The following is a 15178-nucleotide window of genomic DNA, read 5'->3' on the forward strand; positions in this document are numbered from 1 at the left end:
CCTTCTCTGCTGATGATAAGAAGTTTACCATTTTCTATTCATATTCAATAAAATTATAGTATTTGGGTCCTGGGTGTAATAAAGATAATGTGATCTACTAAATCAAAAATGACTTCTTTTTAAGTTAAGGTAAATAAAACCTGTAATATTTACTTTTTTCATTTCATTTAGCCAAATGTCGGTGAGTTTTATGAGGGCTGTTTAGGAATTCCTAAAACTAGACTGCTCACTGTAGACAAGATTATCATTCATGTATGTGTATGAGCAAACAGGGTTAGCAATGTGTTTTTCAAAGACTTTACACAATTTTGATAAGACTTTACACCATGCTGATAAGACTTTACACCATGTTGATAAGATTTTACACCATAATTATAAGATTTTACACCATGTTGATAAGGCTTTACACCATGCTGATAAGACTTTACACCATGTTGTTCACCATGTTGATAAGACTTTACACCATGCTGATAAGACTTTACACCATGTTGTACACCATGATGATAAGACTTTACATCATGTTGATAAGACTTTACACCATGCTGTACACCTTGTTGATAAGACTTTACACCATGTTGATAAGATTTTACACCATGCTGATAAGACTTTACACCATGTTGATAAGACTTTACACTATGTTGATAAGACTTTACACCATGTTGATAAGACTTCACACTATGTTGATAAGATTTTACACCATGCTGACAAGATTTTACACCATGTTGTACACCTTGTTGATAAGACTTTACACCATGCTGATAAGACTTTACACCATGTTGATAAGACTTTACACTATGTTGATAAGACTTTACACCATGCTGATAAGATTTTACACCATGCTGATAAGACTTTACACCATACTGATAAGACTTTACACTATGTTGATAAGATTTTACACTATGTTGATAAGATTTTACACGATGCTGATAAGATTTTACACCATGTTGTACACCATGCTGATAAGACTTTACACCATGTTGATAAGACTTTACACTATGTTGTTAAGATTTTACACCATGTTGTACACCATGTTGATAAGACTTTAAACCATATTGATAAGACTTTACACTATGTTGATAAGATTTTACACCATGCTGGCAAGATTTTACACCATGTTGTACACCATGTTGATAAGACTTTACACTACATTGATAAGATTTTATACCATGCTGGTAAGATTTTACACCATGTTGTACACCATGTTGATAAGACTTTACAGCATGTTGTACAACTTGTTGATAAGATTTTACACCATCTTGATAAGATTTTACACCATCTTGATAAGATTTTCACCATGTTGTACACCATGTTGATAACACTTTACACCATGTTGTTCACCATGTTGATAAGACTTTACACCATGTTGTACACCTTGTGTTGATAAGACTTTACACCATGTTGATAGGACTTTACACCATGTTGATAAGATTTTACACCATCTTGATAAGATTTTCACCATGTTGATAAGACTTTACACCATGTTGATAAGACTTTACACCATGATGTACACCATGCTGATAAGACTTTACACCATGTTGTACACCATGCTGATAAGACTTTACACCATGTTGTACACCATGTTGGTAAGACTTTACACCATGTTGATAAGACCTTACACCATGTTGATAAGATTTTACACCATGTTGATAAGACTTTACCACCATGCTGGTAAGATTTTACACCATGTTGTACACCATGCTGATAAGTCTTTACACCATGTTGATGAGACTTTACACTATGTTGGTAAGATTTTACACCATGTTGATAAGATTTTACACCATGCTGGTAAGATTTTACACCATGTTGTACACCATGCTGATAAGACTTTACACCATGTTGATAAGATTTTACACCATGTTGATAAGATTTTACACCATGCTGGTAAGATTTTACACCATGTTGTACACCATGTTGATAAGATTTTACACCATGTTGATAAGATTTTACACCATGTTGATAAGATTTTACACTATGTTGATAAGACTTTACACCATGTTGATAAGATTTTACACCATGTTGATAAGACTTTACACCATGTTGATAAGATTTTACACCATGCTGATAAGACTTTACACCATGTTGATAAGACTTTAGACAAGTTGTTCAGGATAAAATTTCCCTTTCTTGTGCAAACTCATAAAAGTATTTACAAAATTTAAGTGCTAAACCACAATTCTCCAGAAGAGACCAGTATTCTAACTACTGAGACAAATTTATATATTAAAAAAAATGAGGGTCCAAGAGTATAAAAGTAAAAACCACAGAGAACTGTCCCAAACTATAAATTGGTTCAACAGAGCCACTAACGTGCACCGTGTTATGGGTGAGGTGAAGGATGCATAATACATACCATATTAACATGAAACCTGCCATGAACTGGGGGTGGGGTACATAATACATACAATATTAAACATGAAACTTGACATGAAATGGTGGTGGGGTATATAATACATACCAAACTGAACATAAAACTTGCTATTAACTAGGGGAATGTAATACACAATATACCCTAAACAACATTAAAACCTGCATGTGCATTAATAAGCACACATCCCTCTTTGGGTTAAAACTTTTCAGCACTTGAGTGTTGATCCTAGAATACCTTCTGGGTGGGAACATCAAAAGGGAAAGATAAGCCTGATCATATTTTGTTTAATCTTACCAAAAACTCACAATGCAAACATCATGTTGGCTCTACATGACACTTAAGACTGGTATTCACTCCTTTATAAAAAAAGGTATCGGTATGGAGCTGAACATGGGTTAACCAATCTACCTGACCAATCCAATCACTGAGCACTTGGAATGACAATACATGTATTTTTATGGCAATCTGCCCCCAATGATCAAGTATACCTCAGTGTACTAAGGAGTTCCAGAACCTCTACAAAATTCCAGTAACAACTCATTGAACTCATGATTAATTCAACCATGACTCAATTATATTTTTTTTATGTTGCTGAAAATTCCTATCTCATGCAGACTTGGATCAATATTTGAAAAATCAAATGGCTTTTCCTGGTCAAGAACAAAACCTGTTCCTTCTCCCCACCTTCTGCGATTTTCCGGTAGCATGCAAACTCCTGCCCCTAACCCTTGTTCCAAATTCTCCAGCTATTTTATTTCCTGCTGAAATCCCTTCTTTTAGCCACATTAAATTTACCCAAATTATAATCTATAATGATAGTTTCATAATTACAATATGACCACACCTGTCTTATAAAAGGATTATGTTATACTGAGATGTCTTATAGCAAGGGACAACAATGAGTATACAGTGTGTCTTGTAGTATGCAGCCTGATAATCTTTTTCATGGAACTTATTTCATTTATTTAACTAACTCTGATGACTTCCAATCATATCAATTATGTGAATACACCAGGATTTCTCTCAGCTTAAAGTACTGTTTGCTTTTGCTTTGCAAAAGGCTACTCACCCAACACCCAACCACAAGTATGATTAGCTCATAAAATCTCAACAGGAGTTTAAAAAATTATCATATGGAATATTTTAAGGAAATCATGTTATATTTATTTTACATTTTGTTTTCTATCTACCTCTGTTGGCACCTTAAAACTATATTCTGAAAATTGAAGTGCTTCAAAAATATTATAAGTAAATATGTAAATGTTATGTTGTTGCTATAGGGTTTAACGCCATTTTTCAGCACAAGATAGGCTATACATGGTGGCCAGTATAAATGGTGGAGGAAGAACCCAGGAAAACCCTGGTAAGAACCACCAACCTATGAGAAGCTACTGACAAGCTTGCTCACATATCCATGTTAGCCAATCTTGAGACTCAAAACCATGCAGACAGAGGTGAGATGGTAGTGATCTGGAACTTAATAAACTTGGACTCGTGATACATCTTTTATGACCATTTTGGAACTTAATTCACAATATTCTAAGTCTGTTTTAAATTTTCACTCTGCATTCTATGGAAAAGATTATTTGTTGAATTTTACAAAACTTGTTGGTTTTCACTCTTTTCTCTTAGTCCATTGGGTGGTACATAAATAATCATTATGGATGAGAATACTCAGAATAGGTTCAAATGCAGATATAGCTACAGTACAGCAAATACAGACATGTACTTGTACATAGATTAGGGGCCAACCAGAAAGTTGGTGAATACCAAATATGTACAAATATTATGACTAAAATGTAACTGATAGGTTGAATTATATTTAGTCAATACTTGTCAGATTTCTTTCAACATTAAATATTCACATCACATTTGCAAGAAAAGATGTGAGATGGACCTTTAAACTGACTACAAGAATAATAACATAATAGAAGAATGAAATACATATAAACACTACACATGTCCTGATGTATGTTCTAAGGTCATATTTTGCTGGGTGTAAAACTTGCAGAACATAAAGCATTACCAACAGAATACGACCTCTCTCTCTCTCTCTAAATTTCTTGGACTTGTCATCTTGCAAGTTTCTTTAAAATTGGATGGATGGGTGGATGGATGCATGTATGTACCATAAAATATTGTGTACAATGGTATTTTTACCAAACTATGGCACATACCACAATAAAGCGCAATTATGCTAATGACCAACAATTCGATGTTCAGAGGCAAATAGCTGCAATAAAATATCCTGCTTTAATTTAAAGCAAATTAACACCATATTATATCCATGCTATTACATGTATTTAGAAGAAATATTAATTACCTTGAGATGAAAAAAGAACACATTTCAGCTCCCAAAAAATCACAGCCCCTTCTCCACCATAAAAAAAATGAAATGGCCAGTAGGTACTGTACAGTAGATGGATTTTGCTATGTATGTGTTCTTTGTTGTTTAGAATCTAAAAGCTTAACTAAAATGGGATTATTAAGCTTACACTATGGCTGATACTGTGAAAGACATTGTACTAACATTTGAGAGCACATTTATAAAAATAGTAATTGTCAATATTGATGTACAATTTTCTAGGTATACTTGCACAAAAAGAATACAAAATCTGTCAAGTGTAAAGAAGAAATAATAATTACTTGAAACAGAAGCATACAACACTGCTACTTCCCCTTTGCTACAATTTTCCACCGACAGAGGACACAAACTGGAAATGACGTACATTTATCCCCACAAGACGAGGTACATGCTTCCTGTTCTCAAAAAATATAACACTATAAACTATGGATAGGGAACATTTAGATGAACTATAAAAAACTAATTTATTGTTCAGCCTTATAATGAAGTGCATGCATGATGCACTATATAATGTCACTTTCAAAACTTCTATTGTTTCAAATTATTTTTTAAATTCGCATTAATACAGGTAAAAAGGAATCAGTACAATCTTCCCTATGTCTGCCAACTTTGTATAAAAAAAGAAAAAAGAAATTGGCACACTTAAAAGAATCCAAAGGAACCAAAGTTGGCTTCCTTATGTCAACTGTTTCCAGGGTTAGCTTGCTTTTGTAATAAAATAACCTTTGTATCTGATATCCTGTTGGTAAGTTCAAGCAATAAGTTTAATACTTGTTGCCAGTAACGTTTATTCATCACCTGGGCTTCTATTTGTTTACCATATGGAATCATAATCGATATAAACGGGCATTGATATTTGCAGGGTAAAGAGTATACAGAGCAATAACTTGCTTTAATAATACTTTTGTAACCCATGCCAGTGAAAAGATTATCATTTGCACTCACAGTGAATGTATTTTCAAATAATGATTTTTACTTCAGATACCGTCGTATTGTTAACCTGGATACGATACAATCTTGGTCATTTTGCACCTTAAAATGTATCATACATGAATGACAGGTGCCTTCAAGCCATTGATTGATATTTCCATCTCTTTTGCGATCTTGTTAACTGACATAAGGATGCATACGCCAGCCAGCTTCCGCTACATATAAGAGTTCTTGGATGAATTTTTTTCTTTAATACATTTCACATGATGGAAGAAAGAAGGAATAAGTGAAACCAATAAAAGGTTAGTTTGTTTCATTTTATTTTCAAATACGTGTTTTGTTTATCTATCATATTGTACCGTGCAGCAGGGGGGGGGGCAACATTCAGCGCAAAATTATTTCCTTTCTTTAGTCTTGGGACATATACCTTGATGAAAAAAGGTTTCACCATTACTTCTGTAACAGGAAAAAAAATATTTTATCATTTCCTGATATGTGGCAAGTGACCTTTAACACATGGACACATACTAGTAAATAAGTAAAACATGATGTATATATGTTTTACTTTTTGTTTTGTGCTTTTTTTTACTCTGAAGATTTTCCAAAAGTTGGAATTGGCCAGAATGTCTCACAAAATTCTAACTGGACACTGCATGGGCAAATGTGACACATGTCCAACATGTGACTAAAGGATCATAAATATAATATTTTCAATATTTACTGCAATACTTTGACTAATAAAATGTTTTGTGAGAAAAGATGTTTTGAACTTTTTATCATAAATAATGAAGACATGCTGTTAATATCATTAAAATAGTAACAAGATTCCAAGGGAAACTACTCATGTACTAGTACAGTAAAAAATATGGACGAAAATAAAATGGTAAACTAGTAATGCTATAAACATCTAATATCTATATAATGTGATGTCAGGTAATCTGGTGCCTCTAAGGATTGTATCATGCCATTATTTGTCTTTGGAGTAAAGTCTAATTGTTTGCTTATTACATATAAAAAATTTACCTTCACTTTAAATAAAAAAGTTTTGGAGTTTAATTCAGTTTTTTACTTTAATATTCCCATTTTCAGCAGGCAATCAAACTTTTTCTTAATTATTTATTCACCAAATGTAGGTCATTATATTTTCAAATTCACATCTTTTCTACTTCCTGGATAACTCGTGCATAGACTGTGTTGTCATTTGCTCTCAGTTAGCTTAAAATATTCAGAACATTATTTTTGTTTTATCAAATCAAGGTGTCAGGGAATGAATTTATAATGCTCTTCTAAAAATAAGGCTATTCTATCTTGTGTAAGAGAGATAACATAGTGGTTTCAAAATGGTTAACACAAACGGCTTTTGTTTTGCTGCAATACTCATTTTTTCAAGTACAGAAGCATATGAATATACAAATTCAATGTACAATATGACATTTTCATATCAAATCTGAATAAAATATCAACTGTTTAAGTAGATTTCAGTTAGCTAACAGTAACCAGTTAAAACCATAAACAGAAACTGTCAAAAACACAGGACGAGCCAATGTGCAGAGAATAAGGAAAGAAAATATAGAGTATGAGGACTGAATATATATATACATGTATGTGTGTGTGTGTGTGTGTGTGTCTGTGTGTGTATATATATGGGGAAAAGAAAGTGGGGTTGATGTAGAAAGAACTACTCATATCTGACCCCACACACACAAGTTTGTCAAATGCATTGTAGATGATTGCATTGAAATGTTAAGTCTGATAAATCAACACACACACTCGAATCTGAGTTGATACTGATGGACAATATGTGTGTATGATGTCACCTACTTATTAAAATGTGCAATTCTGCTGCATACAAATCTTTCCGAACACAACTGTGTACAGTTTAGACAATTACCAGTATTTGGTAAGAGTCATATCTAGGATAAAATTCAAAATGGCCACAGAACAGAGGGTTGTGCCATTCCATGATTAAATTGAAGTCGCCAAATTTGATCCAGAAATATTACGTACATATTGACAAAAGAACTCTTCAGCTGACAGTAGCTCAACAACCACGAGAAATACCCGTAAGTGTATGAAATGTTTACCGATGTGTTCTGACCAGATTGTCTTCAGATTTTTGGAGGTTTTAATGAATAGATAATATCAGCCCCTAAACCAACAGTCAATATCATAGTGGTGTCGGGCTGATTTATAGGCCTACGAAATGTTATGCTGCATATGAAAATATTTGCCTGAACTTACGTAGGTGCTTCTGTCAGGAGCAATTTTACAATTTCAAGGTCCCCACTTTCAACAGCAAAATGAAGCGGTAATGCACCAGTGGATGTCTTGATCATAATATCACAATTAGACTCCGTTATAATCCATCTGGCCACGTGTGTATGGCGATGGCGACATGCTAGGTGAAGTATGGTGGCACCCGCCCCGTCTCGATCATCCACCTTACAATCCGTGTTCCCAAGAAGCCACTTAAGTGTGTCCAGGATTCCGGCTGCTGCGGCATCGTGTGCGGGCGTGGACCCGACACGTGAACGCACGGTGCCTTTAAATCCCTTCGTTTTCACTAAATATTCCATCATGTTCACCATCCCTTTTCTTGCGGCATAATGTAAACAAGTGGCACCAGTTTCGTCGGACACTTCCTCTGTCACTTGTCCTCCAAGAGTCTGTAGTAACTGTAAATCACCTGACGATACGGCTGACAATATTTTTAAAGCAACCATTTTATCTTTTAAAAAAATAATAACTTTGAGTGTAAGTTTAAAGCGAGTATTTAACTAAATTAGGCGATTTTAAGTTGGGCGGGGTTGTCAGGTGTTTGCAGCCATTGTTGTTGTTCTTGTGAAAATAGTCCCTGCGCTTTATCTTTGGAGCACTCCAGTTCGCTCGGTACATGTGGGTTATTGTGTGCCCCTATGTTTTTGCATATTCTTGCTATATGGTAGCTAAGTGGGCCGAAAGATCTCGATTCCAGATTAAATCGTCTCGGTCCGAAATTACCTGTACCCATATGTGTTAGGTCTTCATAGATGGAACAGTGCCTCCAACATGTTTGTAAATTATATTATTCAGTTTTGATGAAGTAATGAGAAAGTATGTATTCTCAATGATGACAAGAATATCTAGTAGTAAGAACTGTATATTGAAATCTCTTTGGAACTATGACATTCATTTAAATTCTCGTATTATTAGCAGATGGAACAAATTACTCTTTAAATGTGCCACTTAATTTAATTCTTAACAATGCAGGGCGCAATTAATTGTATTGATGTATATGTGTACTTTGTACGTATGATATATATGTTCTTTTATATTTACAATGTTTTTACTTTATATCTGTATTGTAATTTAGACGTTTGGACTATGTAGTCTGAAATAAAGAATTCTTATCTTATCTTATTGATCTTAAATCCTCAGAAGTAGTTGTATGAATACACACCACTTTGATATGGTTGGTGATTCGCCTCTGGCGGAGCGCACCATATATGTTACGGAAAGGTCGAAAATATTCTAATTATGAATTGTCCTCCTTCTGTCGTCACTGTTTTCTGTGTGAACAAAAGCAGTTCAAAATATAGTACTCAATGGTAGTGTATAGATAGAGGATTCTTTCTCGATTTGACGGAAAAGGTCAAGCTTGTTCTAACTGGTTGCCTGTGTATATTTTCTCGACCGTGCTCAGTGATTAATGAGGCTCTGATGCTGATCCGGAAGTGAACTCTGTGACCCCTAGTGAAATATGTGACCCATTGCACGTTGCTTTATTTATAGTTCAAACTCTCCAAAATGAGGAATAATCTGTGACAATAACTTCATCACGACTTCAAAGTTGAAAATATTTTAGATTAACGTATCATTTATTAGGATTTGAATACAGCGGAAACATCAGTACTAAGAAACAAATGTAGAGACTACGTAGGAAAATAACCATGTTCCGTGTCAAGCAGTGCGTGCATGGCCTCGTGTGATTTTGAGATACGTTGATCGGAACAGCATTCGGACATGTCCGTCCTGTTATGAAATAACATCGAAACTAGTTGCACGAATTCACATCAGTTTGATGTGTTTTGTGTTTTGCCTCTGATAGAGTGTACCATATTCGTTCGTCCGTCGAGACGACTAGGACCACTTTAGTCATCCATTGTTTGAGAGGGATCGATAGGGCTGTGGGTGCGCAGCTGGCTGAAGAGGCCAATGTGCGCCCTGAATGTGATATGGCAGTGTGTACAGGGGATGTCTTGGTGTCACTGGATCGGGCTTTCCTGATTTGCCTTCTTTGTTCTACTGCGGATGTCCTGTTGGCTTCACAAGATTCAGCTCCTTTTCCAATGGAGCAGCGACACACATCCTTGCTTTGAGCAGTCTGCTCCTACGTGTCATAGCCAGTGCCAATATCCTTCAATGACTTCTACAAGGTGACCTTGAAGCGTTTCATCTTGATTCCTTTAGAACGTTTTCCTTGTTCCAGCTCGCAATGAAAGAGTGTTTTTGGAAGCCGGTCAAGCATGCAAGCTACATGGCCTATCCAGCGCAACTGTGACTGCACCAGGATGGTGTAGATACTAAGCAGGCCTGCGTGGGCAAGATCTCAGTACCTGGGAGCATATCTTACCTGTTGATGTTGATGCGTCTTCTGAGGAACGTTGTGTGGAAGTGGTTCTGCTTCTTGATATGACGCTGGTACACTGTCTGGGTTTCGCAGGCACAAAGTAGCGACGGTAGTACTATATTGTTCAGTATACCGTTATCTTTATCTGTAGACTATTGCCTCTTCTGTTCCACACATTGCCGCGTAGTCTGCTAGAGGCTGTGCTGGCTTTTGCAATCCTTGCTTTAACTTCATCATCGATAAAGACGTTCTGAAACAGAGTGCTGCCGACATAGGTGAACCTACTCATAGGTGAACCTACTCACTGCGCACAGTTTGTGGCAGTTGATTGTGATGTTTGGCTCAACATACGGTTTCCCTGTAGCTGGCTGACACATGATTTCAATTTTCTTTTTGCTGATCTTAAGGCCAAAATGTATGCAAGCATCCCAAACTTCTCGACGCTGCGGTGCATATCAGCTTGAGAGCCAGCATAGAGGGCGCAGTCATCGGCAAATAGTACGTCTCTGACGATGCCTATCGTGACCTTAGTTTTTGTTTGAAGCCATATGAGGTTGAACAGTTTGCATTTAGCTTGGTATCTTATGCTGATTCCCACGTCACCATCTCTGAAGGCATCAGTGAGCATAGCGGAGAACATAAGACTGAAAAATGTTGGCGCCAGTATACAATCTAGCTTCACTCCGTTCGAGACACGAAATGGTCCAGACGTCTCACAATTGTCCAGGATTCTAGCTTCCATGCCCTCGTGGGATTACTGCACCATGGTGATAAATACTCTCGGGCATCCATAATTAGCCATGATCTTCCGCGGACCTTCTCTACTAACAGTGTCCAAGGTCAGGTCGACATAGGTAGAGAAAAGGTAAACATTCTGCACCTGGCACTTCTCTTGCAACTGAATAGCAACGAATACTATGTCGAAGGTTCCATACTCCTTCCGGAATCCACACTGGCTCTCCGGCAAGAGTCATTCGTCAAGGTGTGATGTGAGACGGTTCAGGGGAATCTCGGCGAGTATCTTGCCTGCTAATGGAGAGCAAAGATATACTTCGGTGGTTGTCACATGCTTGATCATTCCCTTTGTGCTGATATAGGTGTATAATGAAAGCGTCCTTGAATCCCCTTGGTATCTTATCTTTCTACCACATGAGCTGGAACAACTGATGCAACTTTTTCAGTCAGAGCTGCACCGCTCTCCTTGTATATGTCTGCTGCAATTGAGTCTGAGCCAGGTGCTTTGAGGCTAGAGAGCAGACGTATCGCTTCCTGAGTCTCTAACATGGTTTGTGGGTCATCCACTGATTCAGTGACTGGTACTTGTGGAAGACTATCATTGACTGCTACTTGGGGAAGACGATCAATGGCTTCATCCCTGACTGATGTTGGGAGGTTCAGAATGCAGCCGAAGTGTTCATTCCACCTTCCAATAATAATAATCGTCTCTTTATCAGGGATCAGCTTGTTCCCGTCTATGCGGAGCAGAGAGGATGATCATGATTAGGGACCATAAACTTCTTTCAGTGCGTCATAAAATTTTGTTATATCGTGCTTGTCAGTTTATGCTGAACAGTCATTTTGGTGTTACTAAACGCTTCTTTCTTTGAGGTGGACATTTGATCATTTAGGTACGCTTTGAGAAGGTGGTGTTTATTAGCCAACAACTGCTTGATGTTCTCGCAATTCTCATTAAACAAGGGCCCTAAGAGCTTTGTAGCAGTGTTGTAGACGAACTCTCTAAGGGTTGCCCAGTCTGACTCCATATTCTGGTGTCCAGAGGGTAGGATTGAAGACGGTGTTCCAGAATGCTGACAGAAGACTGTTTAGTGTTGGAGTTGTTTAGCTTGGCGATGTTCAACCGTTTTGGAATCTCTAGTAGGATACGGATGTTTAGCTTGGAGACTACAAGGGGGTGGTCAGTCCAACATTATTCGCCACACATGGACTTGATCACCCATACATCCTACCTGTCTCGCCTCCTGATTATCACGTAGTCGATGAGATGCCAGTACTTAGATCGTGATGCAACTGCGACGTCATGTTGCGGGTAGGGAGGCGGAATACAGTTGGTGATGAACTCAGGTCTGAAGCAATAGAAGACCGTTGATGTTGCAGTTGAAGATGCCGTACTTTTCAATTACCCCCTTCCGACCAGATGTTGTCAGAGACAACTCTTGTACTGAGGTCACCAAGAATAATCAACTTGACAGATACAGGAACAGAAGGTATGATAGTGTGTAGTTCTTCATATAATTTGTCCTTTACTTCTTCAGGGTTGGTCATGGTTGGAGCGTAGACATTGATGATTGTGACATGCTTTCTTCCATTCGACAGGGGGAGTTTCGTGGTCATAAGCCTGTCGCTTAAACGCTTTTGAAGCCCATCTAGCTTGCTAACAAACACTGACTTCACTTCAAAGCCGACACAGACCTCAGGTGCCTCCTAACTTCCTCTTCTGCTCCAAAAGACAGTGTAGCCAGTGTCCCTTTCACAAAGTTCGCCCTCTCCTGCAAGCCTGGTTTCACTCAAGGCTGCAATGTCGATGTTGTGTCTGGCTTCCTCTCTACCCAACAGAGCAGTTCTCCACTGAGGTTCGTCGCCATCATTTATGTCCAAAAGTGTGAGCACGTTCCGTACGCCGCTGGTGAGAGGAATAGTCCTCATCTTTTTCTCTGTAGTGTTTCGACCGCTGATGCAGGGTTCACGTCAGCCGCGCTTAGCTGACTAGGGAAAGACAGCGCAGGCAAATTTAGGGCGCTTTTTCTATCCCCTTCCTCACGCAATGGAGGTGAGCAGTGCGAATCCTGAAATGGACGCTCAGTCGCTCAGGGAGATGCAAAACTCCACTGCTGCTCTGTGTTAGTGAAGAACAACCAAATGCCCTAAGCCACCCGTGTGCAGGCTAGCGGCTAAATATGTCAGTGTACACAAACCTGCCGCTTCGTCGCTCGTCCATCGCGCACAAGACTTTGTGGAGAAGGATGACAAAGTGCCTTGCGCGAAGACATGGTTTAAAGTGAGGAAGAGTTGCACTTCGTCGACCTCACTCTCTCATCTTAGACCATCTGGATCCAGTGGCAAGACAAGTTCAAGACGGTTAGAGATGGAATCGGATGCAATGGATGACCATGGACTTCCTATGTCCCTCGTCATGCTTTATGTACTCCAAACGCATTGATGGAAATCGCCTTTTTGCCAGATGAATTAGCTATCGGTTTCCTCGGCGCAATCAGCCACATATGCTACGACAGCAAAGGACAAGACTGTTTTAGGTCGTCACTTTGTCTCCTTCTGTCGCCGTTTTATTCCATGTGAACGAAAGTAGTTCAGAATTTAGTTCACAATTAACTGTGATGAATGACATAAAATGTATATTTCTCACTTGACGTGAAACGCCGACTATATTCCGATTGAGTCACTGCAGTCAGAGCATCCTCTGCGTTTGCAGCCACATCGAGAAAGAAATCTCGATGTAATTCTTCGCCTCTGAGAACTATATATTTAACTACCTTTGTTCACATGAAACAAAATAGAGATAGACGGAGACAAAGTACCAGTCGAATCATGGGATGCCTTTGCTACCATAAGCTATATGGTGCCATCAACCAGAGGCTAATTACCAAAAAGATCAAACTGATGTGTATTCATACAGCTTCTTCAAATGTAATGACCGAGCGATGTTCCAATCGACATACCCCGTAAAACAAGTTGGCTGTTCATTTGGAGACCAAGATAAGCGTGTGATCTCCTGTGCTATTATACTATAAAAGGTATGAACGGCAAACCAATCCAAATTGCAGAGTTAGATTATGTTTGAATATATAAACACAAGGCTCTTGCTTATTAGGTTCATGCCGAGAAAGTAGGGAACGAAACTATCCAGCGAAGCCTGTGCTTTGCATCTTGCAAGTTCCTTATATCAGTAGGTACTAATTTTCCATAAGTTGTGTATAGGTTTTAGATATAATTTATTAATCACCTATAGAAATGTAAGGGGGTCAATGACATTGGAAGTAAATTCCCGTGATATTCTGTAACGATATTTAATCTTGAAGTAAACGAGATCAATTTATAGGTTTCTTGATATGTGTGTAAATGTAACTTAAATTGTAAATGTAATTTCATCTCGGCACGGTCAGAGATGCCCTAACTACAGACAGGATGGGGATGAAATAGGACCGATTAAAATGAAATTCATGCAGAATATAAATTATACGCACATATCATTGGTACGTAATACAAATTGTAGCATTTCTACTATACTAAAACGAAGTCAATGAGAGAGAGAGAGAGAATGGTGCATTCATCCTGTGACAAAATGCGAAAAACACGACGGCTTTGATATTTTTTCCTACAGCTATATTCCTTAAAATCTTCGTCGTGTGTGTGTGTGTGTGTGTGTGATTTGGATTTTTTTTTTTTTACGTAGCTTTAACATTTTTTCAGTTATATCGCTACGATGTCTGCAGTGTGGCAGTTTTTAGTGATATCAAGTTCTGGGGCATCATGCCGCAGACATGTAACATCATATCACACCCAGTCACAACATCCTGACACTAGGCCGAACAGTCCTAACACTAACTTCTTAATGCTGAGCACCAAGGGAGGCAGCTGTTAGTACCATTTGTATAAGTCTTTGTTATGACTTGACCGGGGTTTGAACCCGCGACCTCCTGCATCCGAGGCGGACGCTCTAACCACTACGCCACCGGAGAGGTTCGTCCATTTGAGAATTACAACGGGAAAATTCAAAAAGAGTGAGGAAAAAATATAATACATGCTCCAGTTTTAAAGCAGGAATATGTGACACTGCAATCATGGTATACATTGAAACATTTGCTTAGAAAAATGTAGAAAAAGCTAAATTATGAAGAAAGCTTCTGGACTTGTGTTTACCATTAAGCAG

General features: G+C 37.9%; 2 protein-coding genes across 2 annotated transcripts in view; one reads left to right on the forward strand and one right to left on the reverse strand.

Moving 5' to 3' along the window:
• The window catches only part of LOC149772792 (uncharacterized), a 132806-nt gene extending 124301 nt beyond the window's left edge, over positions 1–8505 (reverse strand). The window contains exon 1 of the mRNA XM_089947275.1: positions 7905–8505. Within this exon, the coding sequence (XP_089803401.1) occupies positions 7905–8386 (482 nt within the window). The 5' untranslated portion in view covers positions 8387–8505. The remainder of the gene's footprint in view (positions 1–7904) is intronic.
• Positions 1–15178, forward strand: part of LOC149772793 (NAD kinase-like) — a 163802-nt gene that overhangs the window by 50682 nt on the left and 97942 nt on the right. The window lies entirely within an intron of this gene.

The sequence above is a fragment of the Sinohyriopsis cumingii genome, unplaced genomic scaffold (genome assembly GCF_028554795.1).
Source record: "Sinohyriopsis cumingii isolate HCF-2022 unplaced genomic scaffold, ASM2855479v2 utg001176l, whole genome shotgun sequence".
In the NCBI taxonomy this organism is placed as follows: Eukaryota; Metazoa; Mollusca; class Bivalvia; order Unionida; family Unionidae; genus Sinohyriopsis; species Sinohyriopsis cumingii.